A 23,810-nucleotide genomic window follows, 5' to 3' on the forward strand; every position below is an offset into this window, starting at 1 on the left:
TTACAAAACTTGGCTTGCCTTGGTCCAGATTCCTAGAATTATATATATGAATTTCCCTTTGAACTCTTAAAAGAATAACTGCACACAGGAAAATTTTCTGAATTCTAACAGGCACCCCCACCTCCCATTAGTTTTCCTACTACACTATTTACCCTATTTTGCCCCCCTAGGCTACAATTATTAAAAGATTGTTCTGTTCCCCAGTTCATTCTAAGAATACAACCTGCTGCTAGCAGATGGTGGGATGTTAGCTGTTCTTTCTCTAAATTACGTATCTCTCTCGGATTGCTATTCAACAGCATTCTCTTTGTAGGTCAAATCTTGTGTCAACTGGAATGTAGGAAGTTTCTCCCCCAGAGGTGTGTTAGTCTAAGGCCGCCCTAAACTAGGAAAAGGGGTCGTGATCACAATGACATTTGGAAAATGGCAGCTTGGTTTCTAAAGCAGGAGTTCTCCCATGTTTAGTTGCTGGAGCCTTGTTGCTTCAGATATTCTGATACTCTGGGCAAGATAAGGGTCTAACCCAACAGGTGAAGGCACAGTATATTAAAATCTTTTCAGCTTGTTCTAGATAACCAGTTGGGGGATAAAACTGAATTCAGTGCTCACAGGACCAGCCTGTATGTTCCAGCTGATGTGTTGTAAGGGTCTCAAATCTATCTTTGCAATTCTAGGCCTAGAAAAAGAAGACGAAAGGAGCTTCCCTAAGTGTAGCAGTTGGCTCACATGGGTAAGCTCAAGACTGAGAAAGGGGTGGTTAAAAAATAGGGGAGGGAATCCAGGTCTCCTAAGCAGATATTATTCTTTTAGGTCTCCCAAGAAGGTGCTTGAATGCAATTCATGAAAGCAAGTTCCAGCACCACAGAGGACTGTATATAATCCATTTGCTTTGAGGCACAAAAAAGCTGGTTGCCAGGCATGGCCCGGAAGAGGGTCTCCTTGAGAAACCACCTGTGTCTCTTGTAAAGGTTCCCCTCTCCCTCCCAGCCTCAAGGATGCCAAACTCCAATGGAATCCCTAGGAGGGCAAATCCCAATCTCTGCATGAAACCAAAATGCTTCCACTCACCAGTGTTCACAGGTTAAATTCTAGAGCTACCTGAGCATCCTCAAAGTGGGAAGAAGGCTTCTCCAAAGTGCATCTACCACCTCTCAGCATTCTCCTATCATTCTGCATTACGCACTTCCTCAGTACTCCGTTCAGGGCTACCCAAGTGGAACATCTCTGTGCGAGTGGAATGAGTATAGCCTTTGTGTATATGACACAGATAGAAATGGCTGCTGGAGGTCACTTACCTGGGCACATAGTGGTACAGGTAACCTTGTGGAAGGACTGCCCATCGCAGACGGAGCCACCATTGAGAGGCGCTGGATTGGTGCAGGTCCTGGTGCGCTTCTGCCAGCCACGGCCACAGCGATTGCTACACAGGGACCATTCGGACCAGGTAGACCAGCCCCCGTTCACTGTGAGCAGGGAATGAGATGGGAACATAACATGGATACATTTCAGTTTTATCATCCAAGGAACAGCTGGTGAGTGATACAAGAATGCTCAGACCAAACTAATCTTTCTACCTTCACCTCAAGCAAGTCACCAAAGGCCAATTTTGTAACATCACAGCCTCTCATGTGGGATATGCTCAAAACATATCATCGTGGCTTCAAGTGACAGGCTTATGTAATATGGATCTTCAACAGTTCTGCCAGCATTTGAAATGCTGGGACTGGGTTGCAGACTTCAGAGCAATCCATGTGGAGAGCCGTGTTCCCTCTAAGCTGAGTTAGTGTTTTAGCCTCCGGCTCACACATTTTTGTCTTAGCTCAGGAAAAAGTGTCCCAAGGCAAACTAATTTATGCAGTAGCTCACAAATTTAATGCCAGTAGCTCGCAAAGTAGTTTTTCTTTTTTCTCACAAGACTCCACAGCTTAGAGGAAGAATTGGTGGACAGAAGCTGTTAAATGCAGCCAAATTTATTCCTGCTTTTGTCATGAGGCAGCTGTAATAGAACTGGCTCCCACCCATGCAGAAGCAAGTTAGAGGGACATCTAGGTTTCATGGACCTAATAATAAATGGTGAGGGAAAACCAGGTAATAACTTGTTCTTGATTCAGTGGGCAAAGCCACTCCTGGATGAAGGAAGTGAGATAAGGACAAGGATGAAGCTGGGAGTGGGTGGGCAATGAAGGCAGGAACAGCCAATGGGATGTCCTCCTCACTGACCATCCTGGCTCAGACCTACACTTGAAAGAAACACCAACACTTGAAAGAAATGGCAACATTTCAGTCAGCAAACTCTTTTCTACAAGAGACAACTTCTGCAACTTCCAGTTCCACAGGACCTGTAAGGCAGAGATGTTCTGCCAGGCTTTTGGTTGAGGGCAGCAATGGTCTACATTCTGGCTGGCACCCTCCCCTGTGCCAGTCCCCACAGACTGACTTAACTCCTCTCCCCCATACCCACAAGGCATCCTCAGGCCGGAAATGGCACAAATTCTGCCACTTGATCTCTTAATTTAATGTGTTATTATGTATTGTTTTTATAGTTTTGATGTTTTTAATGCTGTAAATCACCTAGAACCCTACAACAGTAGGGATTAGGTGATTCATAAATGCAGGGAAATAAATAACTAAACTCTAAAAAGTATCAGAAGAGAGAACTTTTCCTTCCCCAGAGGAAGAACTTTGATGCTAAATATTTTCTGTTTAGAAATCAAGAATTGGGACTGCATCTCTGAAAAAAACATAACTATTCAGAAAAGAAGTATATTGAACTGGATTATTGAACTGGAGAACTAGGTACTCTTAGGGACATTGGTAGAGAGATTCTACAATCTTATGCATACTTAACATTTTAATCAAATCCCATGGAGCTCAGTGGGACTTGCTGTCTGCATTTTTAAAAAGAGTGTTAAAGCTGCAGTCCTAAGCTCTGCTCATGACCTGAGTTCGATCTCTGGCGGAAGCTGGGTTTTCAGGTAGCCGGCTCAAGGTTGACTCAGCCTTCCATCCTTCCAAGACCGGTAAAATGAGTACCCAACTTGCTGGGGGGGAAGTGCAGATGACTGGGGAAGGCAATGGCAAACCACCCCGTAAAAAGTCTGCTGTGAAAACGTTGTGAAAACAACGTCACCCCAGAGTCGGAAACAACTGGTGCTTGCACAGGGGACCTTTCCTTTTTTTCCTTTCCATACTATAATTTGGTGGTGGAAAGTTTCATCAAGTCTCAGCTGACTTATGGTGACCCCATAGCGTTTTCAAGGCAAGAGAATTTCAGAGGTGGTTTGCCATTGCCTGCCTCTACATCACAACCCTGGTATTTCTTGGTGGCCTCCCATCCAAATATTTAATTAAACAATATGTGTTACGAGTCTTCTCTGTGAAAGTACCACAAGATAAAACTCTGAGTGCCTAACCATTGTCTTGACCTTGCTAGCCCAGGCTAGCCCAATAGTGTCGAACCGTGGCAACTAAACAGAATCAACCCTGGTTATTATTTGGATGGGGGACCACCAAGGAAGTCCAGGGTTGCAATGCAAACTCAGGCATTGGCAAACTACCTCTGAATGTCTCTTGCCTTGAAAACCCCATAAGGAAGCGCCATAACTCAGCTGTGATGACATCATTTTCCATCGCCACCACCTGCTCATTAAAGGTTTAGTACCATAGACAATGACAGTGGCTGTAGTGCTCCGCCGTTTGGCTACGATATTCTTGGCCACGCAGGTATAGTTGGCTGTGTCCAAAAGTCTGGCCTGCTTGATGATGAGGTTATGGTCAATGGTTATCAGGAAGTTGGTGTCCTGGGAAGGGTCGATCACATCCTCATTTCTCAGCCACTCCACCTAAATACAGAGAAATGGGGAGAAAAGGAGAGCAGTAGAGCAGGGAGGTGTGGTGGAAGTGTTAGGACAGGTGAGAAACAAAGGTGAGAGAGGCACAACACAGGATTGTCATTAGGAATTTTAGAAAAAATAACAATGGAGTAATACAAAAAGCTCAGCAGGAATTTATTTGCATATTAGGCCATATCCCCTGATGTCACCGTTGTTTTGCACAGGGCTTTTTTTTGTAGAAGCAGCCCGGCAGGAACTCATTTGCATATTGGACCACACCCCCTGACAGGAGCTGCATTCCTGTGCATTTCTGCTCAAAAAAAAAAAAAAAAGCCCTGAGTAATAGTGTTACTCTCTTGCCTGATAATAGAAATTTTCTCTCTGTGTACACGCATGCACACATGAGCAAGCACACACATAATCTCTGCACACAATCTGGGCGTACAGACAAGAGTAGCCAAGACCCAAGAGGTACATGGTTCACGCTGGGCACACACTCTTTTCCTGCATGGAAGCAATACCTAAGATAGTTGAAACAAGCCTTATTTACAAAGCATCCTAAATTCTGAAGCAGTTATTGCATTTGGTAATAACAATTCATCTGGTTGTCACCCCCAGGAGGTTCTAGTACCATGAAGCACCTGGGCTTTGCTCATTGTTCAAGAGAAGGCCAGCCTTTCTTACCCATAACCTTTCTATTTTTAAATTTGTTTCCATCTGCTGTACCAGCTGGATCTGGAATGGCTCACTATTGTTTGCTAGAAAAATTGCAAGGGACTAAGCATGTAAGAAGCTAATGCATTTATCTGTATTCTGCCCTGACTTCTTCCAAGGGGCTTGGAACAACTCTTTTACTCTGACACTATCCCTGGAGAGTAGGTGATGCTCAGAAAGAGCGACAACTCAGGTCATTCAAGAAGGCCAACGTCGGGTCTGATCTACACACGCAGCAGAGTGAAATGATACAATGGCTCATACCTCTTCAGCCTGCAGGTGGAAGAAAATCCCATTTTTTTGAATGCTCCATTTAAAAAAAACAAATACTGCCTGTAAGCAGAAACCTAGCACAGCAAGGAGTGGCTAGGACATTGGTCCCTGATGCACTCTTTTTCTTCCTGTTGTTTTTGTTTTGCTCGGATATTAAGTTTTTAAATGGTGGAGCATTCAAAAATGGTGTCTTACTGCAGCAGCCCGAGGTGGTAAACTCTATTCTATCGGCTCCTTCTGGTCCATAGGTAGACTGGGCTTGCCAATTCCCAGGGTTCTCCCACTTTCCCAGGCTCCTTCCCGGTCCCAGTCAGCTGGCCGGTGGGGGAAGCCCTGCCCCCACAGCCACCATGTGCCTTTCCACCTCTGGAGGCTTCAGACTTCACTCGGAAAGGCTTCCTTTTGAGATGGTGTGTCTTTAAGGCTGAATGGGGACAGGGGCAGAAGAACATGGCTGCTCCCAGTGGCTGTGAAAGCAGCCCAGACCTTCCGTTGGTTGCACAATCTTTTCAGAGATCGTTTGCATAGGAAAGGTACACTTGAACCTTTGATTGCTCTGTGTTACTTTGAAGAAGTTGGAAGTTCAGCAGTTCGTGAGTAGAGATGCCAATCCTCAGGTGGGAGCAGGCCCTTCCCCGCTTCAGAGTCGTCAGAAACGGGTATAATGGAGAATTGATCTGGGGGTATCTAGGGCTCTGGAGGGGCTGTTTTTGGAGTTAGAAGTACCAACTTTTCAGCATAGCATCTGATGACTCTCCTCAAAATGCTTTCCAAGTTTCAAAAAGATTGGACCAGGGGGTCCATTCTATGAGCCCCAAAAGAAGGTGCCCCATCCTTCATTATTTCTAATGTAGGGAAGGCATTTGAAAGGTGTGCAGTTCCTTTAAATATGATGGCAGGAATTCCCTTTGGAGTTCAATTGTGCTTGTCACAACTTTGCTTATGGCTCTACCCCCAATGCCTCCTGGCTCCACCCCCAAAGTCTCCTGGCTCCACCCCTAAATTTCCCAGATATTTCTTGAATTGGACTTGGCAACTCTAAGGTAGACACCAGGGTGTTTTTTAAAAGCAGGAACTCCTTTGCATATTAGGCCTGATGTAGCCAGTCCTCCAAGAACTTACAGGGCTCTTAGCACCGGGCCTACTGTAAGCTCCAGGAGGATTGGCTACATCAGGGGAGTGTGGCCTAATATGCAAAGGAGATCCTGCTACAAAAAAAGCCCTGGGCAGACCAGGCCTTTATGTGCTGCTCACTGCAGGTAGAAGGCAGTTGCCACTCCCCTGGGTATGATTGCCCACCTTCCCTCATCTTCCACTAACCTGCAGTCTCCAAGTCTTCAATTCTAAGCCTTGCTTCCAATGGCACTCTGCCTTTTCCTCTTACAGGAGGAAATCCTCTGCTGCAGAATACACTCTTGCAGCACTGGGAACTTCCTCTCTTGCAAGACCAGGGTCCTTCAACAAGCCCATAAGCACCAAGCACCAGAAGAATGAGCTCTGCAATAGAGGGTCATCTCTGCAGGGGACCAAGGAGAGCATGAGCCAAGCAGGCTCCAAGTCCAAGGACACTCAGTGATGGTGCAACCCCCGTGCATGCATCCACGTTGCCTATATGCATCCTGGGTTGGCCACATCAGCACAGGGGCATCATCAGCCAAGCACCATAATGAGCACTTTTGCACGTGCTGAATAATACCATTTCAACCCACCTCGGTGTCCACTTGCAAGTGGATTTTGCCATTTCACACAGTAAAATCCAGTTGCAAAGGGGATTGAAAGTGCATTGCTTAGTGTGTGTGAAAGCGCCCCCCAGCTACAGACACTTAAAGAGGCTGCCGAGGCACACTGTGCCAAGTTGAAGATGTTGTTACCTTGGTCCCTCTCTCACCGAATCAGTGGAAAGTGTTTCATGGCTGCAACAACAGCAGCAGGGAAGCAAGGCAAGTACCCTACCTGGACAAGAGGAAGCTCAGGCTAAGGAGCCTTCTTCCATTTTAAGCGGCTTTTAAGGAAGGAATGCTTCAAACATTGCTCAGTGGAGTGGCAGGATACATGCCAAAGCCTCCAAGAGGTGCTGTGCCCCGGTATGAGTGCCCCAGGATGCACCAGGATAGGTGATAGCACAGCCATCACTGCTGAAGAAATAGAACAGTGACTCACAAAAGCTCCCCTCCCTGCCACAGATTTTGTTAGTCTTTAAGGTGCTCCTGGACTCTTGCTCTTTTCTGCTGCTACAGACAAGACTAGCAAGGCTACTCACCTCAATCTATCAGCCACCATCACAACCACCTTGCCATTCCCCCCTGGGAAAAGCACACTTTTCAAGGGACAGCTATGTTTTGGAGAGCAGTCCAAATCTGCCAACTGGAACAGCCTCTCCCAGTATGAACCCCGTCACATTCTCAGATTGCCCTCACAGGGCCTTTTACAGGTGCCTGGCCCATGAACTGCCCACTTGTCAACCACCAGGACAGGGGCTTTTTCAGTGGTTGCCCCTTGTCTTTGGAATCAGCTCCCTGGGGAAGTCTGGGCACTGTGGGGTCTCCCAGCATTCCATAGGGCACGTGAGGCTGCTCTGTTTTCATTACGAACCGGGGAGCTGCCCTGTTGTTTTCATTTCATTTGTTGAGTTGATGCTTTAATGGGTTTTATAACTCTATTTACTGCATTTATTTAATTTGGATTGCATTTGTATTTATTGTATTTTAAATGTTGCAAGCTGCCCCAAGTCCTTTGTGGGGAGAGGGGGTGAGGTATTAAATAAATAAATAAATAAGCTGCTGATGATCTGCCTCAATCTGTTGCCTGAAGCAGAAGCCTCGCCCTTCCTTGTCATCATCTATTTGTTTCAAAAAGTGTTTGCTTCCCTCCTGCCACTCTTGTCACCCTGTGAGAGCTACAGCTGAGCCATGAGATTCAGATCTGGGTTTTCCACAACCCAATCTAACATTCCAGCCCTTCTGCTGTTATCCTTCACTGACACAGAGCTTACCAGGGGCCAAAGAGCGGGATGGAGGGGAAGGGGGATGGGACCTTGCAAAACAGAGTCCCGCCATGCCAGGAAAAGCTTGTTGATCTTTCCAAGTTTTAATTGCTCATTTTTCCCTCCCCAGAAAACAATTTATTCTGTGTTTTCCTTTTAGGGGTTAACACTGGAGAAGCCCATGTGGGAGGGAGGGAAGGTGGGGGCTGAACAGGTGTTGAGGTTAAGTACCTTATTAGGTGTCAGAATAACAGATCCACTGCCTAAAATAAACACTTCTGCTGAATAATGAAAGCAGACGGGCCTCAGTGTGAGCCTATCCATCATGGCCCCGATCCAGCTGTGAGGAGCAACTCTTTTACCAGCTATAAACTGGCAAGCTGTTAAGGTGCCAGCTCTTACAGCTGGAACTTTACAGCAGTTGTTTAGACAGAACAACAGGGGCAGATGTGTATGTGTGTGTGTGCACATATGTGTGTCGGAGAGGTGCGTGTAGCGCAGGAGGTAGGGCTGGGCAGATATTTCGGGGAAGAAATAGCTCCTGGTGATTTATTAATGGAGCAGAGTGGGGAAAATAGCATCTTTGCCTGCAATTATTCACCTTCATGATATGCCTTTGGGGAAGGCACAGATGTGCCCAGCTGTGGGAGGAAGGCAGGAAGTTTCCAGTTACCAACTGCCAGTAAATTTGAGGAGGAAACAGATATCCCAGAGATTTGAGTCTATGTCCGATAAAACCAAAATTGGAAAACAAGCGCTGGAGAGGTGATATTCCAGGAGGTTTTGAAACATTTATGCCAGCATCTCTCCCAGAGAGGGGGAATGTAATAGGCTTATTTAATGAAAGAGTGTTTGAAGCACCGCTGGAGGCGGGTTGGAAGGAGCTGGTGATTTATGGTTTCGCAAAGTGGAGCAAGCCTTTCCTCTGCCAGCCCCCTTCCTCATGGGAAGGAAAGGCACTCCATGAAAGTCTGAGGGTGGCTTTCAAATTGTGCAAAACTGTGTGTGACTTCAAAAGTAAAATGCTACTGCCCGGCTATCATGAAGCCAGCTGATAACCAACGGAAGGTCTAGGGATGGGAGAAAGAGGACCAAGGAGTACCCTGAAGGAAACAGCAAGAGTCAGCATGGCATAGCACTTGGACAAAGATCTGGCTGACCCAGGTTCAAATCCTCCACCCTGCTTGCATGGGTGACCTTGGACCGGTCATTCTCCCTCAGCCAAACCTGCCTCACAAGATTCTGGAAGGATTAAAATGAAAGAAGGGAGACAAAATGTGTCCTGTCCTGAGGTCACTGGGCAGGATACCATATATCCAAAAGATCCATAAGGTACATGAGTAACTTGAGGATGGCTAAAAAGAAGGTTGACTCACAGACAAATTTAGAAAAAGCAGCTGGATGTACATAACAACCCCATTTGTTTTGTGCTCAGATGGGCTTACAGTGAACTAAGCAGAAATGAAACAATTCAATGTGAGTAGAAAAGTCATCTGCCTCAAAGAAATCTGTTGAGAATGACAGAGGCAACGTCTGTGCAACAACATCAGGTACATGGAAAAATGCTACATACATGATTTAAGAACAATTCCTCCTTTTTTTCTAATGGCCACAAAAATGCAGCAGTATCATCACCATTTCAGCAGCCCAGCCACCTCCCAGCTGCCAACCACAGATGGCCCTCATGACCCTGTTTTGCTTACCTCAGCTGTTGGCACTCCCTCAGGCGGGCGGCACTGCAGAAGCACTTCGTGATCCAGGGGAACCTCTTTCCCAAGGGGTTCCTGGTCAAAGTTCTTCCTCAGGTCTTTTTTTTTTTAAAGAAAGGACAAAAGAAAATACCAAGAATTAACTGCAGAGTCACTGGCAAAGCTCCTGGTTTGAGTAGTCAAAGGGGAGCTAGATGTCAGGACTTCAGTGTCACTTTAAAGATATCTCATATCCCGGGCTTCTTTTTCCCTCCACAAGACATAACAATATTGTTGTACTGAATTGGTCCACTGCTCTGCTTCTCACAGCACCTGACTCACATACAAATCCTCAGGATCAAATTCTGTACCTCATGTCACATACCTTCCCATGGTTATCATGGCCTATTCCCACATGCTCACGGTAATGCCAATTGCCACTTTGGGGTCAGGAAGGAATTTTCTTCCAGACCAGATTGGCCAAGAATCCTGAAGGCTTTTTGCCTTCCTCTGGGCACAGAGTGTGTGCGTGTGTGGGGGGTGGGTGGGTGGGGTGGGTAGAAGGTAGGGTTGCCAATCCCCAGGTGGGGGCAGGGGATCCCCCGGTTTGGAGGCCCTCCCCCCGCTTCAGGGTCGTCAGAAAGCGGGGGGAGGGGAGGAAAATGTCTGCTGGGAACTCTATTATTCCCTATGGAGATTATTCCCATAGAAAATCATGGAGAATTGATCCGCGGGTATCTGGGGCTCTGGGGGGGCTATTTTTGGGGGTAGAGGCACCAAATTTTCAGTATAGCATTTAGTGCCTCTCCTCAAAATACCCCCCAAGTTTCAAAAAGATTGGACCAGGGGGTCCAATTCTATGAGCCCCAAAAGAAGGTGCCCCTATCCTTCACTATTTCCTATGGAAGGAAGGAATTGAAAAGGTGTGCCGTCCCTTTCAATGTGATGGCCAGAACTCCCTTTGGAGTTCAATGATGCTTGTCACAGCCTTGATCTTGGCTCCACCCCTAATGTCTCCTGGCTCCACCCCCAAAGTCTCCTGGCTCCACCCCCAAAGTCCCCAGATATTTCTTGAATTGGATTTGGCAACCCTAGTAGAAGGTAGTTGTGAATTTTCTGTGTAGTGTAGGAGTGAAGGCCTTGCTGAGGGAATGTCTGACAATTCAAGCTTAGCTAACTTCTTCACCAGACTGAAGAATGAAAACAATGACTGAATTCTTGAACATTCCCTTCTGGCTTAAAGAAGGTGGTGGGAGGATGGGTGTCCATCCAAAATAAGATGAGGCCCCTATGAATGCTGTTTGGACACAATGTAAAGACAGAACAGTACAGAGATTTCACTGTCTGAGAGTTGTTTGATTAGTGAAAGGAACTGCCGACTGTGCCTCACTGCCTTTATTGTGGTAGGTAAACGCCTCCCTCCCTCCCTTTTCTCCATAATTTTATGTACACTATACGAACAATTTCTAAAGCACCCTGAGGGAACAGTGCTAAAGGTGGGCCTTGTCAGGATCAGTGGGGAAGGGATAACACAGACGGCTACTGGAATGGGACTTGTGGATTAAGTTAAGGCTCTGGGCATGAAGCAGGAGTCACTGGGTGTGTGTGAGTAGGAGGTATTTATGAATTTCCTGCATTGTGCAGGAGGTTGGACTAGATGACCCCAGAGGTCCCTTCCAGCTCTGTGATTCTACCTTTGCCTACACATGAAGGCTTATACCTTGAATAAAGTTGTTTTTAAAGGTGTTACTGGACTCAAAACTTATTCTACTCCCCCAACCCCAATTATTCAAGCCTGGGGTGTCAAATGTGCAGCCCAAGGGACGGCTCAGGCCCCCGGAGTGCTCCTATCAGGCCCGCGAGCAACTCACTATCATCTGCTTCCTTATCTCTGTCCTGATTCTTTCTGCATCACAGCTTGTTTTGCCCGGCTTGCTCATATTGCACAGGAGCTACAGAGCAAAGCTTCTGTTTTCTCCATGTTATGTTTTCCCCTGGGCCTTAGGGTCAAAGCAGTGACCATGAGATTTCTGTAATGAATGTCAATAAATCAAAAGTAGGTTTGCACCTTATAGATACATATCTGAACAGCCTACTCCAGATTGCTACAGCACCGACATTGTCTCCAGATTTTGATGCAATAATTCAGAGCAAGAGGTGTCAGTTTCAGAAACTGTTAAATAAACAAAATATTGCAAGAGTGCTAATCTTTTAAGCAAGTTTTAAGGTTTGTTTGTGTCCTTTATAAAGTTTATATCCCTGCATCCTGGCATTACATTTTACAACACACATGGCCTGGCCCAACGAGGTCTCATTTATATCAGATCCGGCCCTCAAAACTAATGAGTTTGACACCTCTCTTCAAGCACTTACATTCAAGGAAGTCCCTAGCACTTGCAGTTGAGCATCTGCTTTGTGTGAATACAAGATGTATTAACACTGAGAAATCAAAAGAGTCAGGAAGGGTCTTAGATCCCTTTTCACTCCCTTCTTACAGCTCATTCTATAGGACAGCTGTCCTTGATTTCCCTGCCCTTGGTAAATCTATCCTCCAGCCTTCTCTCACTTCTGCATCTCAGAATCTTTGCCAAAATGCTGTGAATGGTGTATGTCAATACAGAAGATGAATATCCTCACCTATGACCACATAAGACTGTATTAAGCTCCTTCAAATGAAATACGACATCTGTTTCGCACCAATATGAAACCAGAACTGCTGTGCTGACCAAAGGTCAGCTGAACAAACAAATCCCCAAATTCACCAGTAGGTGGCTCTATAGGCTACAGGAAATGCTGTCGAGCAATTTCTTTGCCAACGTGTTCCGCAGAAAATAAATGAGGGTCAAAAGAAATTATTTTTGAGGATGATTATGATGATGACAGTCATGACAATTTGCTATCTTGTTTTATGAGATGGGCTCGACACTGATTAAATCTATCACAGTGTTATCTGTCGGAACGCAGCGTGTTCACTAGCTAACGTCTCTTGAACTAATGATAACAACATAATGCAAGTATAAAAATGCTTTCTACACAGATGTGCTAGCCCCATTTTCATACGCAGCTGCATTTTCCAATTATTTGACAGAACATCCTTCCATCTCAGTGAGAAAGGCGGACTGTAAATAAAGTAAATAAAAATAAATTTAAGCTACAGCGAGGAATATCAAGCAGAAATAAATCTGTTTCTTAAAATACACACTTTGTAACATAGGGTCAAGATCAGCAGATCTACAAAAGCACTGGGTTATGTAAGGCCTGTTTACAAGGACTGTGTCTTTGGAGTCGCATGACAAAAAAAGCCAGCTTGATCATCTGCTATATCCTTCGGAGACAACTTTCTTGTACTTAAGTGTCACAGCAAACTGCTTAATTAACAGAAAACTGATTAACCGGTGAAAACTGAGCACTAAGCATACAACCAAGAGTTTAATTTTGGTACCCCACAACCTATCAGAAATGATGCATTATGAGCAGGGCTTTTTTTGTAGCAGGATCTCCTTTGCATATTAGGCCACACTCCCCTGATGTAGCCAATCCTCCTGGAGCTTACAGTAGGCCCTGTAAGAAGAGCCCTGTAAGCTCTTGGAGGATTGGCTACATCAGCGAGGTGTGGCCTAATATGCAAAGGAGTTCCTGCTACAAAAGAAAAAAAAGCTCTGATTATGAGCATTTCTGAAGAGGCATTCTTGGAAGTCAGCTCTGCTGGGTAGACTTTAGTTGGATTCCTCTCTCTGAGGGTTTCCAGCTCTGGGTTTGGAAATATCTGGAGATTTGGGGGATGGAGACTGAGGAGGGCAGGGCTTGGGAAGGGAAGGGTCTTCAATGGGGTACAATGCCAGAGTCCACTTTCCAAAGCAGCCATTTTCTCCAGGTGAAATGATCTCTGTCACAGGGAGGCCACTTGTAATCCCAAGAGATCTCCAGCTACCACCTGGACATTGACAACCCTACTTTCTCTGTCTCTGGACAACTCACTAGTTCAGAGCACTGGCTCAATTTACATGCATTTCTCCTCAAGATATATGATTCTCCTGTGAAGTTTTCTACCACTGAGATGTACTATTGACCAACAGTTTAGATGTCTTAAAAAAACCAATTAGACAAATTCATAGAAGGCAGACCCATCAACAACTATTAGCAATGATGGCTAAATGGAATCTATAAGCCCAGAGGAAACATACATTTGAGCACCGGATGTTGGGGAGAAACAACAGCAAAAGGCCAGCCTGCAAGTTTCCCAGAGGTATCTGGCTGGCTATTAATATAAACAGGATGCTGGATGAGATGGCCCCTGTGTGGCGAGTCTCGGGTCCTTTTCCTAAATATTTCAAACCTCGGACTCCGATTTAAGTTGGTCCAGATGCCACCCTAAGCTAAACTACACACTGCAAAGTCCATTGAAGTCTATACGTTTAGAAGGTTGGGGACTTTGCTTGGGAGGGCCCTGGAAGAATCATTTGACTGTGTAGAAGATTTGCTGGAACAAGGGGGAGGTGCAGTGGCAAGGATTGCATGTATGGATGGGAACTGCTGCACACAAGACAGGAGCCTATTAAGGTCAAAACAGGCATTGCATGCAGAGGTTGAGATTTCCCTAAATACATATTTTAAAATGAAAGCAACCCTGGCAGACTGACATCAGGAGCAGAGCAACAGAAGGCTGCAAAACTGTCCTTAATCCTTTCCCCACCAGCCACATTTTCACTCATAATCATTGAAGAAGAAGAAGAAGAAGAAGAAGAAGAAGAAGAAGAAGAAGAAGAAGAAGAAGAAGAAGAAGAGGAGATTGGATTTCTACCCCGCCCTTTATTCAGAGTCTCAGAGCAGTTTACAATTTCCTTTCCTTTCCCCTCTCCACAGTGGGCACTCTGTGAGGTAGGAGTGGCTGAGAGAGCTCTTTCAAGAATTGCTTTTGAGAGAGCTCTAAGAGAACTGTGACCGGCCCAAGGTCACCCAGCTGGCTGCATGACGAGTGGGGAATCAAACCTGATTTTCCCAGTTTATACAGTCTGCACTCTTAACCACTTTACCAAACTAGGACAAGGAGGACAATTTTGACTGGCAAAAACAACATGTGGGATAAAGAGTGTGAAGCTCCTTCCCTCCAGGCCACTGCACCAATTAGGCACACAGTTTCCCCAAGGCTGTTTTTTTATGGAACTAAAAAAAAAAAAGGGGGGGGGAATGCTCCTTTTCTAGTTCATTCCTTAAACTTGCTCCCATTCTAGGACTATATGATCCATCTGGACTCCCAGTTAACAGAATATGAATGTGCTGAGAATGTACATGAAACAATAGCTGTCAGTAGAATTGGTTTTGACTACAGGGAATACCTGTTCTATACAACAGTCCCATAGATAATTTTGGCTGTGACAGGTATGCTGATAATGCCACCCGAACATTAGTCGTAATTGTTCTGTATGTGAACTCCTCAGCACAGGGAAATAGCAGCACTACTGGCTGAATGGAATTTAGAGACACGCCTTAAGAGTGCTCAAGAATATTAAAATTAAATTTGGCTCTGACACTGGGGATCAAAGGGAGAGACACCAAAGGCCTGAGAACGTTCAGCTAATATTCGAGCCTTCTCCTCCAAAGAGAGAGCTTAACCAATTGATATAAAACCACAGTTATGGTTAAGGGATTTCGGAGCTTTTTATATCACAAGGACAGCCTCTCAGAATCTCAGATCACTGCCTTGGGAGCTGTGGTAGAAGTCAGCCGTTCCAAGATAGCAAGGAGTATCAGTAAAAAAGTGGCCAAAATGGACCTCCTGTTTTCTGTTTCACCCCCACCCAACAGACAGTATCAGTAAAAAGAAAATTAAGTTACTGTGACAGGCAGGAGGCTGTTGTGCCCCTGAGAGGTAAAACAGCCACTCAGCTGCTTTGATACCTGAGCCTTTAGGAGCACTGCTCAAGCATCCAATCTCCTTCTGGTGGATGGGATGGAGAGGGAAGGAACAAAACCCCCACAGGAACTGAGAGTCCAGGACTGCCTGAGGGAGAGTGCAGACAGAGAAAGGGGAACAGACAATTTCATGTGTAGCTCTGTCTGTTAGTGTGGCAGAATGGCTTAACTCGTACCTCTAGGAGAGGATGGAGTTACATAAGGCCTGTCTCTAGTGATAAGCAGGCCTGGTAGCTATACATTTTAATGAAAATTTCCCACAGAACTTGTACATAAATAAATCTTTGTTGTTTTATAAAAAGCTCCTACTTCAGTGATCTCTGTACTCTTCATGCTCAACAGGGATGGGTACAAACTGATCCACGAATTGTGATTCATGCATGAATCAGGCCAATTCGTGGCTCATTTTGAATCAGTTTGCTTGCTCACGCGATGCCCAAACTGAAAAATGAAGTGCCTTTTTCCTTGGTGGTTCGTTTGGTTCGTTTTCCCAGACAGTCTTTTTTCCTTGGTGGTTCATTCGGTTTGTTTTTGCGGTTCGTTTTCCCAGACAGCCTGGCACTAATCGATTCCTAGGCAAGGCTGGGGGTGGACTTCTGGGAGCCCTAGAACCACCCATAGCAGTTGTCCATAGCTTGACTGGCAGCTCTGGGAGCCAATCACAGAGCTCCCATTCTGCTGTATGGGAGCAGACACCCTAACTCCGCTACTTTCATTCTTCTGTGTGAAGAGAAAAGAATTAGTTGTTGTGAGAGCTGAAGCTGAGCTTTTCTGGGAGTAGCTGCTTTGAGGGGCTATAACTTGGGCATTCCAAATCCAGTCTTTGCCAAACTTGGAGGGCGGGTGGAGGAGAGCCTGGTGAAGACTCCTGGTGAGTTTTACACCTCCCAAATAAACTGAACCAACAAACCATGAACCAGTTCAGGCAACCAAATGAATCATGAAACAAAATGAAGCACCAGTTCAGGCAATCAAAGCAACCATGAACCAACACAAATCACCATTTCCCCATTCCATGCCCATCTCTAATGTTCAGTATAAAACTTCTCTCATGGCTCCAAACCCAAAGCCCTTACGCTTTCTGCCCTAAGAATATCTTCTAACTGAAGGGATGTATAATATCACAGAAAACAAGTGGGTTGCCCACATCCCTCAGAGAGTAGGAATGGAGATCTCTGAGTCTTCATATCCCAGTCAGAAGGGGGGAAGGCTACCCTCTGAAATGATGCATAATCGTACAACCCTTCCTTATACCAAGACATACTATTCATCCATTAGCTCAGTATTGTCTTCTTAGATTAATATCAGCTTGCCAGGGCAGAGCAAGATATCCTTCCCAACTACCAGCATAGCTTTTGACTGAAGATACTGAGGACTGAAGGCAAGACCTTTCCCAAGCAAAGACTGGTGCTCTGTCACTGAGCCAAGGCCCCTCCCAGGCGACAGAAAATATAATTCATCTAATCATAACCAATCTAAGCAGGGCGACAGAAGCCAACTTTCTGACTAAGTTACAATTAGACAAGCTACTTTTTCATCTTCAGTAAAAGCTCACTAAGCGACATTTAAGATCAAGGAAAGGTAAGGAAGCAACATTTCAGATCAAGTGTCCCCACCCCCTCTCTTTCTCACACACAGGACAAATAGTTCACATAATGGCATGCAAACTAGTTCCACTGGAAAAATTTTCCGCAGGAAAACTTAGTATCCCTGCCTCCTAGGGTTGCCAAGTCCTCCCTCACAAGAAGCCAGGAGTTGGGTGGGAGTAGGGCTGTCAAAATCCAGGTTGAGAAACTCTTGGATATTTGTGGGTGGAGCCTGGGGAAAACAGGGGTCTCAGTGGGGGACAGTGCCATAAAGTCCACCCTCCAAAGCATCCATTTTCTCCAGGGGAACTGATTCTTTAGTCTAGAATAGGGCTGACAGGCCCCCGGGCCAGGCGGGGGTTCTCCACCCTGGAGGTTCCCCTGATGCTGCCGGCATGATGATGTCACCTGGAAGTGATGTAATTGTGCTGGCAACGCCACATGCCGGCTGCTCTATGCGTTTCTGGGAAACTATGGTTTTCCCAGACACTCTAGCAATTTGGGAAGGAAAAGAGGCACGATGATGTCACTTCCAGGTGATGTCATCGTGCCATGCCGGAGGCCGTGGGGATCTTGGCAACCCTAATCAGGAGATGAGCTGTAATTCCAGGGAATCCCCAGTTCCCACTGGGTGGCTGGAATTCTTACTCCCCCCCCCCAAACACACATGCACACAGATGCTGGCTAAGCACAAGACATGGATTTAAAATGGCCCAGTTGTGAGATGACACATGCATTCAAAACTTACATGCTATCCGGACATAAGCCCTCTGGCTTTTGGTGGTCCCAGCAGAGCTCCATGCCACACACTGACACCAGTAGTCTTCCAAGCCAAAGAGTTCCTCCACCTGCTGTCGAGAGACTTCGATCTGGACTTCTTTTACAAGGAGCCCTGGAAGCAGATAACCCACAAACAGAAAATGGTTATGGATTCAGGTGGGCAGCCGTGTTGGTCTGTAGCAACAGAACAAAGTTTGAGTCCCATAGCACCTTTAAGCCCAACAAAGTTTTATTCTGGGTATAAGCTTTCATGCACATGCACACTTCTTCAGATTTAATGAAATGGAAATTACCAGTCCATACATATAGATAGTGGGTGAGCAGTAAATTAGCATACAACATATTCATAATGAAGAGGTTTAAAAAGAAGAATTATAGATTTATACCTCGTCCTTCTCTCTGAATCAGAGACTCAGAGTGGCTTACAATCTCCTATGTCTTCTCCCCCCACAACAGACACCCTGTGAGGTGGGTGGGGCTGAGAGGGCTCTCACAGTAGCTGCCCTTTCAGGGACAACCTCTGCCAGAGCTATGGCTAACCCAAGGCCATTCCAGCAGGTGCAAGTGGAGGAATTGGGAATCAAACCTGGTTCTCCCAGATAAGAGTCCACGCACTTAACCACTACACCAAATTGGCTCTCTTAACAGACTCAAGGACCGAACAGGAATAGCACACTTAGTTTATAGGGTAACCATTTGCTTGGGTTTAATTCTGGGGGGAGGGGGGAGAGATATAATAAAGGAAATATATATGTCAAAATCGGAGAATTATGGGAAGATGTATCCTTAATTGTGGAATGCTGAGAGCAATTAACTAAGACCCTACCATTATGCTCCACCCATCTCCTCGCAAGCATGGAGGAGAACTTCCATCATCTTCTTCTTTGAAGTGGGGTGATCGGCTGTGTAGTGTTATCTCCCCTTTCCCCAGACTGGAGCAATGCATTCCAAATTACATTACATTCTACCTATATGTATGGACTGGTAACTTCCATTTCAGCCGAAAGGTATCAGCCAAATGAACCAACAAGGGGAAAAGGCTGTTATGATAACCAGGGAGTAAATGACAAGTTCTCCCATTTGACAGATCTTATACCTGCATTTTACTTCTGGATATGTGTTCTATTTTGTATTTTTAAATGCCAATAAAGGTATTTGGATTGGATCGGATCGGTACCTTCCATTGTATTGCCTCTGAAGAAGTGTGCATGCACACGAAAGTTCATACCTTGAATAAAACTTTGTTGGTCTTAAAGGTGCCCCTAGACTCAAACTTTGTTCTACAACATGGTTACAGGAGCCAGAGGGCACATAATCCAGGAGTGTTCAGTACATATGAAATGAAGCTTGTATTGAAGTGGAAAAAGCAGCTCCACAGCAAAAGAAAGACTGAAGGGGAAAAAATGGTGACTTTGCACAATGAAAATCAGGTCCAACAGTGCAGAGCATTCATGACTTCACAATACAGATTCCACTGCTATCTAAAGAAAGCGCCTCCCAGTCTAGTTAGTTTGTGTTAACTGAACTTCATTTTATCATTGATTGAGCTCAGCCAAGCAAATTCCATCCTCCAGGGCATAATGGAGTTTGAACTCATGCCAGGTCTTTGTGGTGCCACGATTGGGGCCACAAGGATAGAGGCACTTATTCGTAGACTCAGCAGCAGGATATCCCCCCGACTGGAGGCAGAACAGTTCTGATCTCCCCAGTTGCTTTGAGAAGACGTTGCTCCCAAAAGCATGAAAAACAATCTGAAGAAAGGAAACGGCCATGTCTTCCCAAAAGAAGTCACACAACTTTGTGGCATTCCTCAGGAACAGACACCCTTCATGCTTTCGCATCTCTTAAACACCCTTGCCATCTAAACATAACATAAAGAGGCAGCTCCCAATCTTTGTTCCAGTTGGTTCATCAACTTAACTGAAGAGTACTAAACCACTGCCCACCAGCTATATGCAGCTCTGCTCACTGTACCTCATTCCTTGTCTGAAGAAGTATGCATGCATATGAAAGCTTACATTATGAATAAAACTTTGTTGGTCTTAAGGGTGCTACTGGACTCCTACTTTGTTTTATTAACTGAAGAGTGCTACTCTTGTGCCTTCAGCAAGCAGTCTGTCATTTAGAAATGCAACAGATGAAACTTTTATTCGCACAGGGACAAAGCGATGATAAAAGCTTCACCTAACGTATTTCAGCCTGTCAAAGGCACCAGTGTTTTACTCACTGCCCTTTCCACTCTCCATGAAATAGCTCAAAGACCCCTCAGAACACAGAAAAAGAACAGGCCTCCAGTTCCACAAGTTGTTTAGCCACTGCCAAGATCAGGCTGCAGCAAAGAATTAACAAATTGGGTTTAAATGAGAAAATGACACTGCATACTTGGGTGCCCAAACTTGCTTAACATAAGAGCTAGACAGAATAAACATCAGATGTGTGAGAGCTGCATTTTTCGCTGGGGCAAACCCAATTTGATGTGCAGCAACGTAAACCTGTTTTTTTCAGGTTTACATTGATGCACGTCAAATCGGGGGTTGCCCCAGCGAAAAATGGCAGTGTGGAGCATCTTGTGCAAAATTGCTAAGCTTGCTCCGGAGAAAAAGGGAAGCTGGCTGCAGAGCCAGGTTAGTGTGAAATCAGTCCTAGTTTCAATACTTGATATCTTCGGTTCAATACTTGATATCTTCGGTTTATCTTGTCTTGTTTTATTAATTATGGTTTTAATTGTATTTGTAAATGTTTTAAATCGAATTGTATGAATTATTGTGCTGTGAGCCGCCCTGAGACACTTCGGTGAGAAGGGCAGGATATAAGTCCACTAAATAAATATAAATAAATAAATAATAAAAAGGTCTTAGGCAGGGGGCTGGGAATGAAACCTGACCCCCTTGGATACCTGCTGCCAATTAAAATGAAAGAGTAATGGGGTACTTGGGCCAATGACTTGAAAAGTACCAGGCACAGGAAACCATTGGTCATGAATACATGAAGCTCGGGCTGCTAGATCTGAATTGAGAAATACTTGGAGATTTTTGCAGTGGAGCCTGGGGAGGGCAGGCTTGGGGGACGGGAGGGACCTCAGCAGGGTATAATGTCACAGAGTCCACCTTTTTAAAAAGCCGTTTTCTCCAGCCATAATCTCGGTAGTCTGAAGATCAATTCTAAATAGCAGGAGATCCCCAGGTACCCCCTGGAGGTTGGCAACCCTAAAAAGCTATCGGCCTATCAGGGTCACTGTTGTCTACTGTGATCAGCAGGAGCTCTCTAGGATCTCAGATTCTCTTTCACGTAACTTTTTGCATTGCCCTTTTTATTGGAGATGGCAGGGATTGAACCTGGGACCCTCTGTGCACAAAGCAGATGCTCTACCAGTGAGTCTTGGCTCCTCCCTAACTTCATATAGTCTCTGGCAAACTCACCAGAAAGGAGAACAGGATTCCTGTACTGTTAGCAGCAAATTTCACCAACTTCTCCGCCCTCCATGACAAATCATACCCATAAAAATTTCCTCTTCTGCACAGCATTGAAAACAGAAGAGGCCTTTTCTTCCTTTGCCCCTTATTTTCACACACACACACATCTCCCCCTGCACACACAAAAGGCTTTTAAAAATAATTCTATTTCTACTAAGTCTCTTGAACTGCACTTGACCCAGAAGCCAGAAGAAACCGATGAGAGAAAAAGCCAATGATTTTGGAAGACTCACTGCTCCTTTAAATGGCCTTATCTTCACCTGGGGCAGCTCTTCTTCAGACATCATAACACTGCTAAATGGCAGAGTGCCATTTAGCAATTTTGTTAAAATGTAGGACTGAGTCTTGAAGGTATTTTTATGGTCTGGGAAAAGATACAGTTGTGAGAAGATGTTGGAAGTAAAAATAGGAGTGATAATGGATGGCATCTTAGTCCCTTAACACTGAGTATGAGAAGAGCAGAAAGCAAGCAGTAAATAAAGGGAGGTGAGAATTTTAGACCATATGAGGAGAATAGGAGTGATAGGCCCAGCAACACAAATATTTATGTTAAACAGACAAGTCCTCAGGTGATAAAAGGGGCTATTTTGGGTCAAATGAACTTCCCCCTTGTGGCAGAGCAATCTGCAGCCTCCCAACAGTGAGGGCTCTGACAAAGCCAATAGCTACATTCAATGCTTCCTCTACCAAAGTGCCCCTATTACTGTGGACTAGGCCTTGGCCCATTACACCTTCTGTTTTAGTGCAACCTTAATCGCTTCACCGTCACATTAAAAATCACACTCCCCATTCAGCAAGGCACGTAAGCAGGTGCTTTAATCTTACTGCCTTAATATAGTTAAACCTCACTGCCAATTGTCTACAAATGAAGAGTGGAGTGAATTGCGTGGCAGTTAAAGTAACTGTTTCCTTTGCTTCTCCATTATGTCAACTGAGTTTCATTTGGGGAGGGCGGAATCCCAGCATCATTAGGCTAAAAGGGCCTGAGGATGTTTATACCCTCAATAAAGATGGTGGGCCCTGACCTGGATAGCCCAGGCAAACTCGATCTCGTCAGATCTCAGAAACTGACTCTGGCAAGTACTTGGATGGGAGACCTCCTTGGAATACCAGAGCCAGGAGGGCAGGGGCAGGCTTTATTCAGCCACTTCCCTGAATATCCTCCAGGCCCCCAGTAGAAGTCAGTCACCAGAATTCGCCATGATTTCCTGTTGTGCGCACACACACAAATATAAAAGTACAAAAAAAAGATGTCGACAGCCGTAATGAATACAGTGGGTGGGGGTGGATAAAGGATTTGACTCCAGTAAACAGCTGCCATTTCAAATTATTTTATGTGGGGTCTGGGAAGCTGCCATCTGATTAACAAGAACAGGTCTAAAAAATTCTGCCTCATTCTACTTCAAGGTATCTACTCAAATTCTAAACTAACAGGTGTGGCCCACTCCATGGGCAAATGTTTGTCACACACCAATGAAATTGTGGCTTACCTTCCAGGCCTGACCAAAGACTTGCTGTGTCTAGAAACTGTTGGATTACAAACTGACTCTCTTATCTACACCTGTCCTGTTAATCCTGCTGCGATTGCTACATCTGCAGGGCATACATAAACTATTAACTACAAGCGTAAATCAGCTTTATATTGCTGTCCTAATTTTCCCTCAAAGAATCCTGGGAACTCTCACTGCTAAGAATCTTCTGCCATTCCTGTCTCCCCCTTCACTGAACTATAATTTCCCATGATCTCCTGGCAAAAGGGAATGAAAGCCGCTAAAGACTGTAATGTAGTTTACACTTGTCCATAGTAGGTTTTTATTCTGTCTATAGTATATTTTCATTTTCTTAGATTAGGCGATTAGTTGAGGTCTGAAGCAGAGAGTAGAAACATAGTAATAAGGAGTAAACAAGTTGTTGGGACAGGAAGAGGGACTGCCAGAGTGGATTTACAGGGCAGGGAAATATGGGATGTGCAAGTTAAGAATGAAGTCAGCATGGGAGGGAGATTAAGAAGAAGATATTGGATTTATATCCTGCCCTCCACTCCGAATCTCAGAGTCTCAGAACTGCTCACAATCTCTTTTATCTTCCTCCCCCACAACAGACACCCTGTGAGGTGGGTGGGGCTGAGAGAGCTCTCACAGTAGCTGCCCTTTCAAGAACAACTCTGTGAGAGCTATGGCTGACCCAAGGCCATTCCAGCAGCTGCAAGTGGAGGAGTGGGGAATCAAACCCAGTTCTCCCAGATAAGAGTCCACTACACCAAACTGGCAATATACTCATCCAGAACACCCAGAGTCAGTCTTCATCTTAAGAACAGGACACCACTTGTTTCTTTTTGGACAATTAAATGCCCTTTTGAACCACAATTATACATCAGAAATTATGTGTATGTGTGTATTCTATGCTCTTTGAGCAGGGTGCCATGGTTTCTGAAAACAGTGCCATCCGGTTAGAGATAAAAAGACACACAATTTCCTGAGTACTCCTTGTAATTATCCCAGTGGTTCTTAACCTTTGATCCTCTACTGTCCAAGTGTGCAACATCATCCTTACTGTCCAAGTCATAA

The 23,810-nt window shown here is 45.2% G+C and overlaps 1 protein-coding gene across 2 annotated transcripts in view; it reads right to left on the reverse strand.

The window, feature by feature from the left end:
• Positions 1–23,810, reverse strand: part of UNC5B (unc-5 netrin receptor B) — a 227,019-nt gene that overhangs the window by 26,126 nt on the left and 177,083 nt on the right. For both annotated transcript variants that reach the window (XM_060241175.1, XM_060241174.1), the window contains exons 3-6: positions 17,739–17,882; positions 9,507–9,610; positions 3,662–3,842; positions 1,296–1,463 (exon numbers count right to left, since the gene is read on the reverse strand). In XM_060241175.1, coding sequence (XP_060097158.1) covers positions 1,296–1,463; positions 3,662–3,842; positions 9,507–9,610; positions 17,739–17,882 — 597 coding nt within the window. The remainder of the gene's footprint in view (positions 1–1,295; positions 1,464–3,661; positions 3,843–9,506; positions 9,611–17,738; positions 17,883–23,810) is intronic.

The sequence above is a fragment of the Heteronotia binoei genome, chromosome 6 (assembly GCF_032191835.1).
Source record: "Heteronotia binoei isolate CCM8104 ecotype False Entrance Well chromosome 6, APGP_CSIRO_Hbin_v1, whole genome shotgun sequence".
Classification (NCBI taxonomy): Eukaryota; Metazoa; Chordata; class Lepidosauria; order Squamata; family Gekkonidae; genus Heteronotia; species Heteronotia binoei.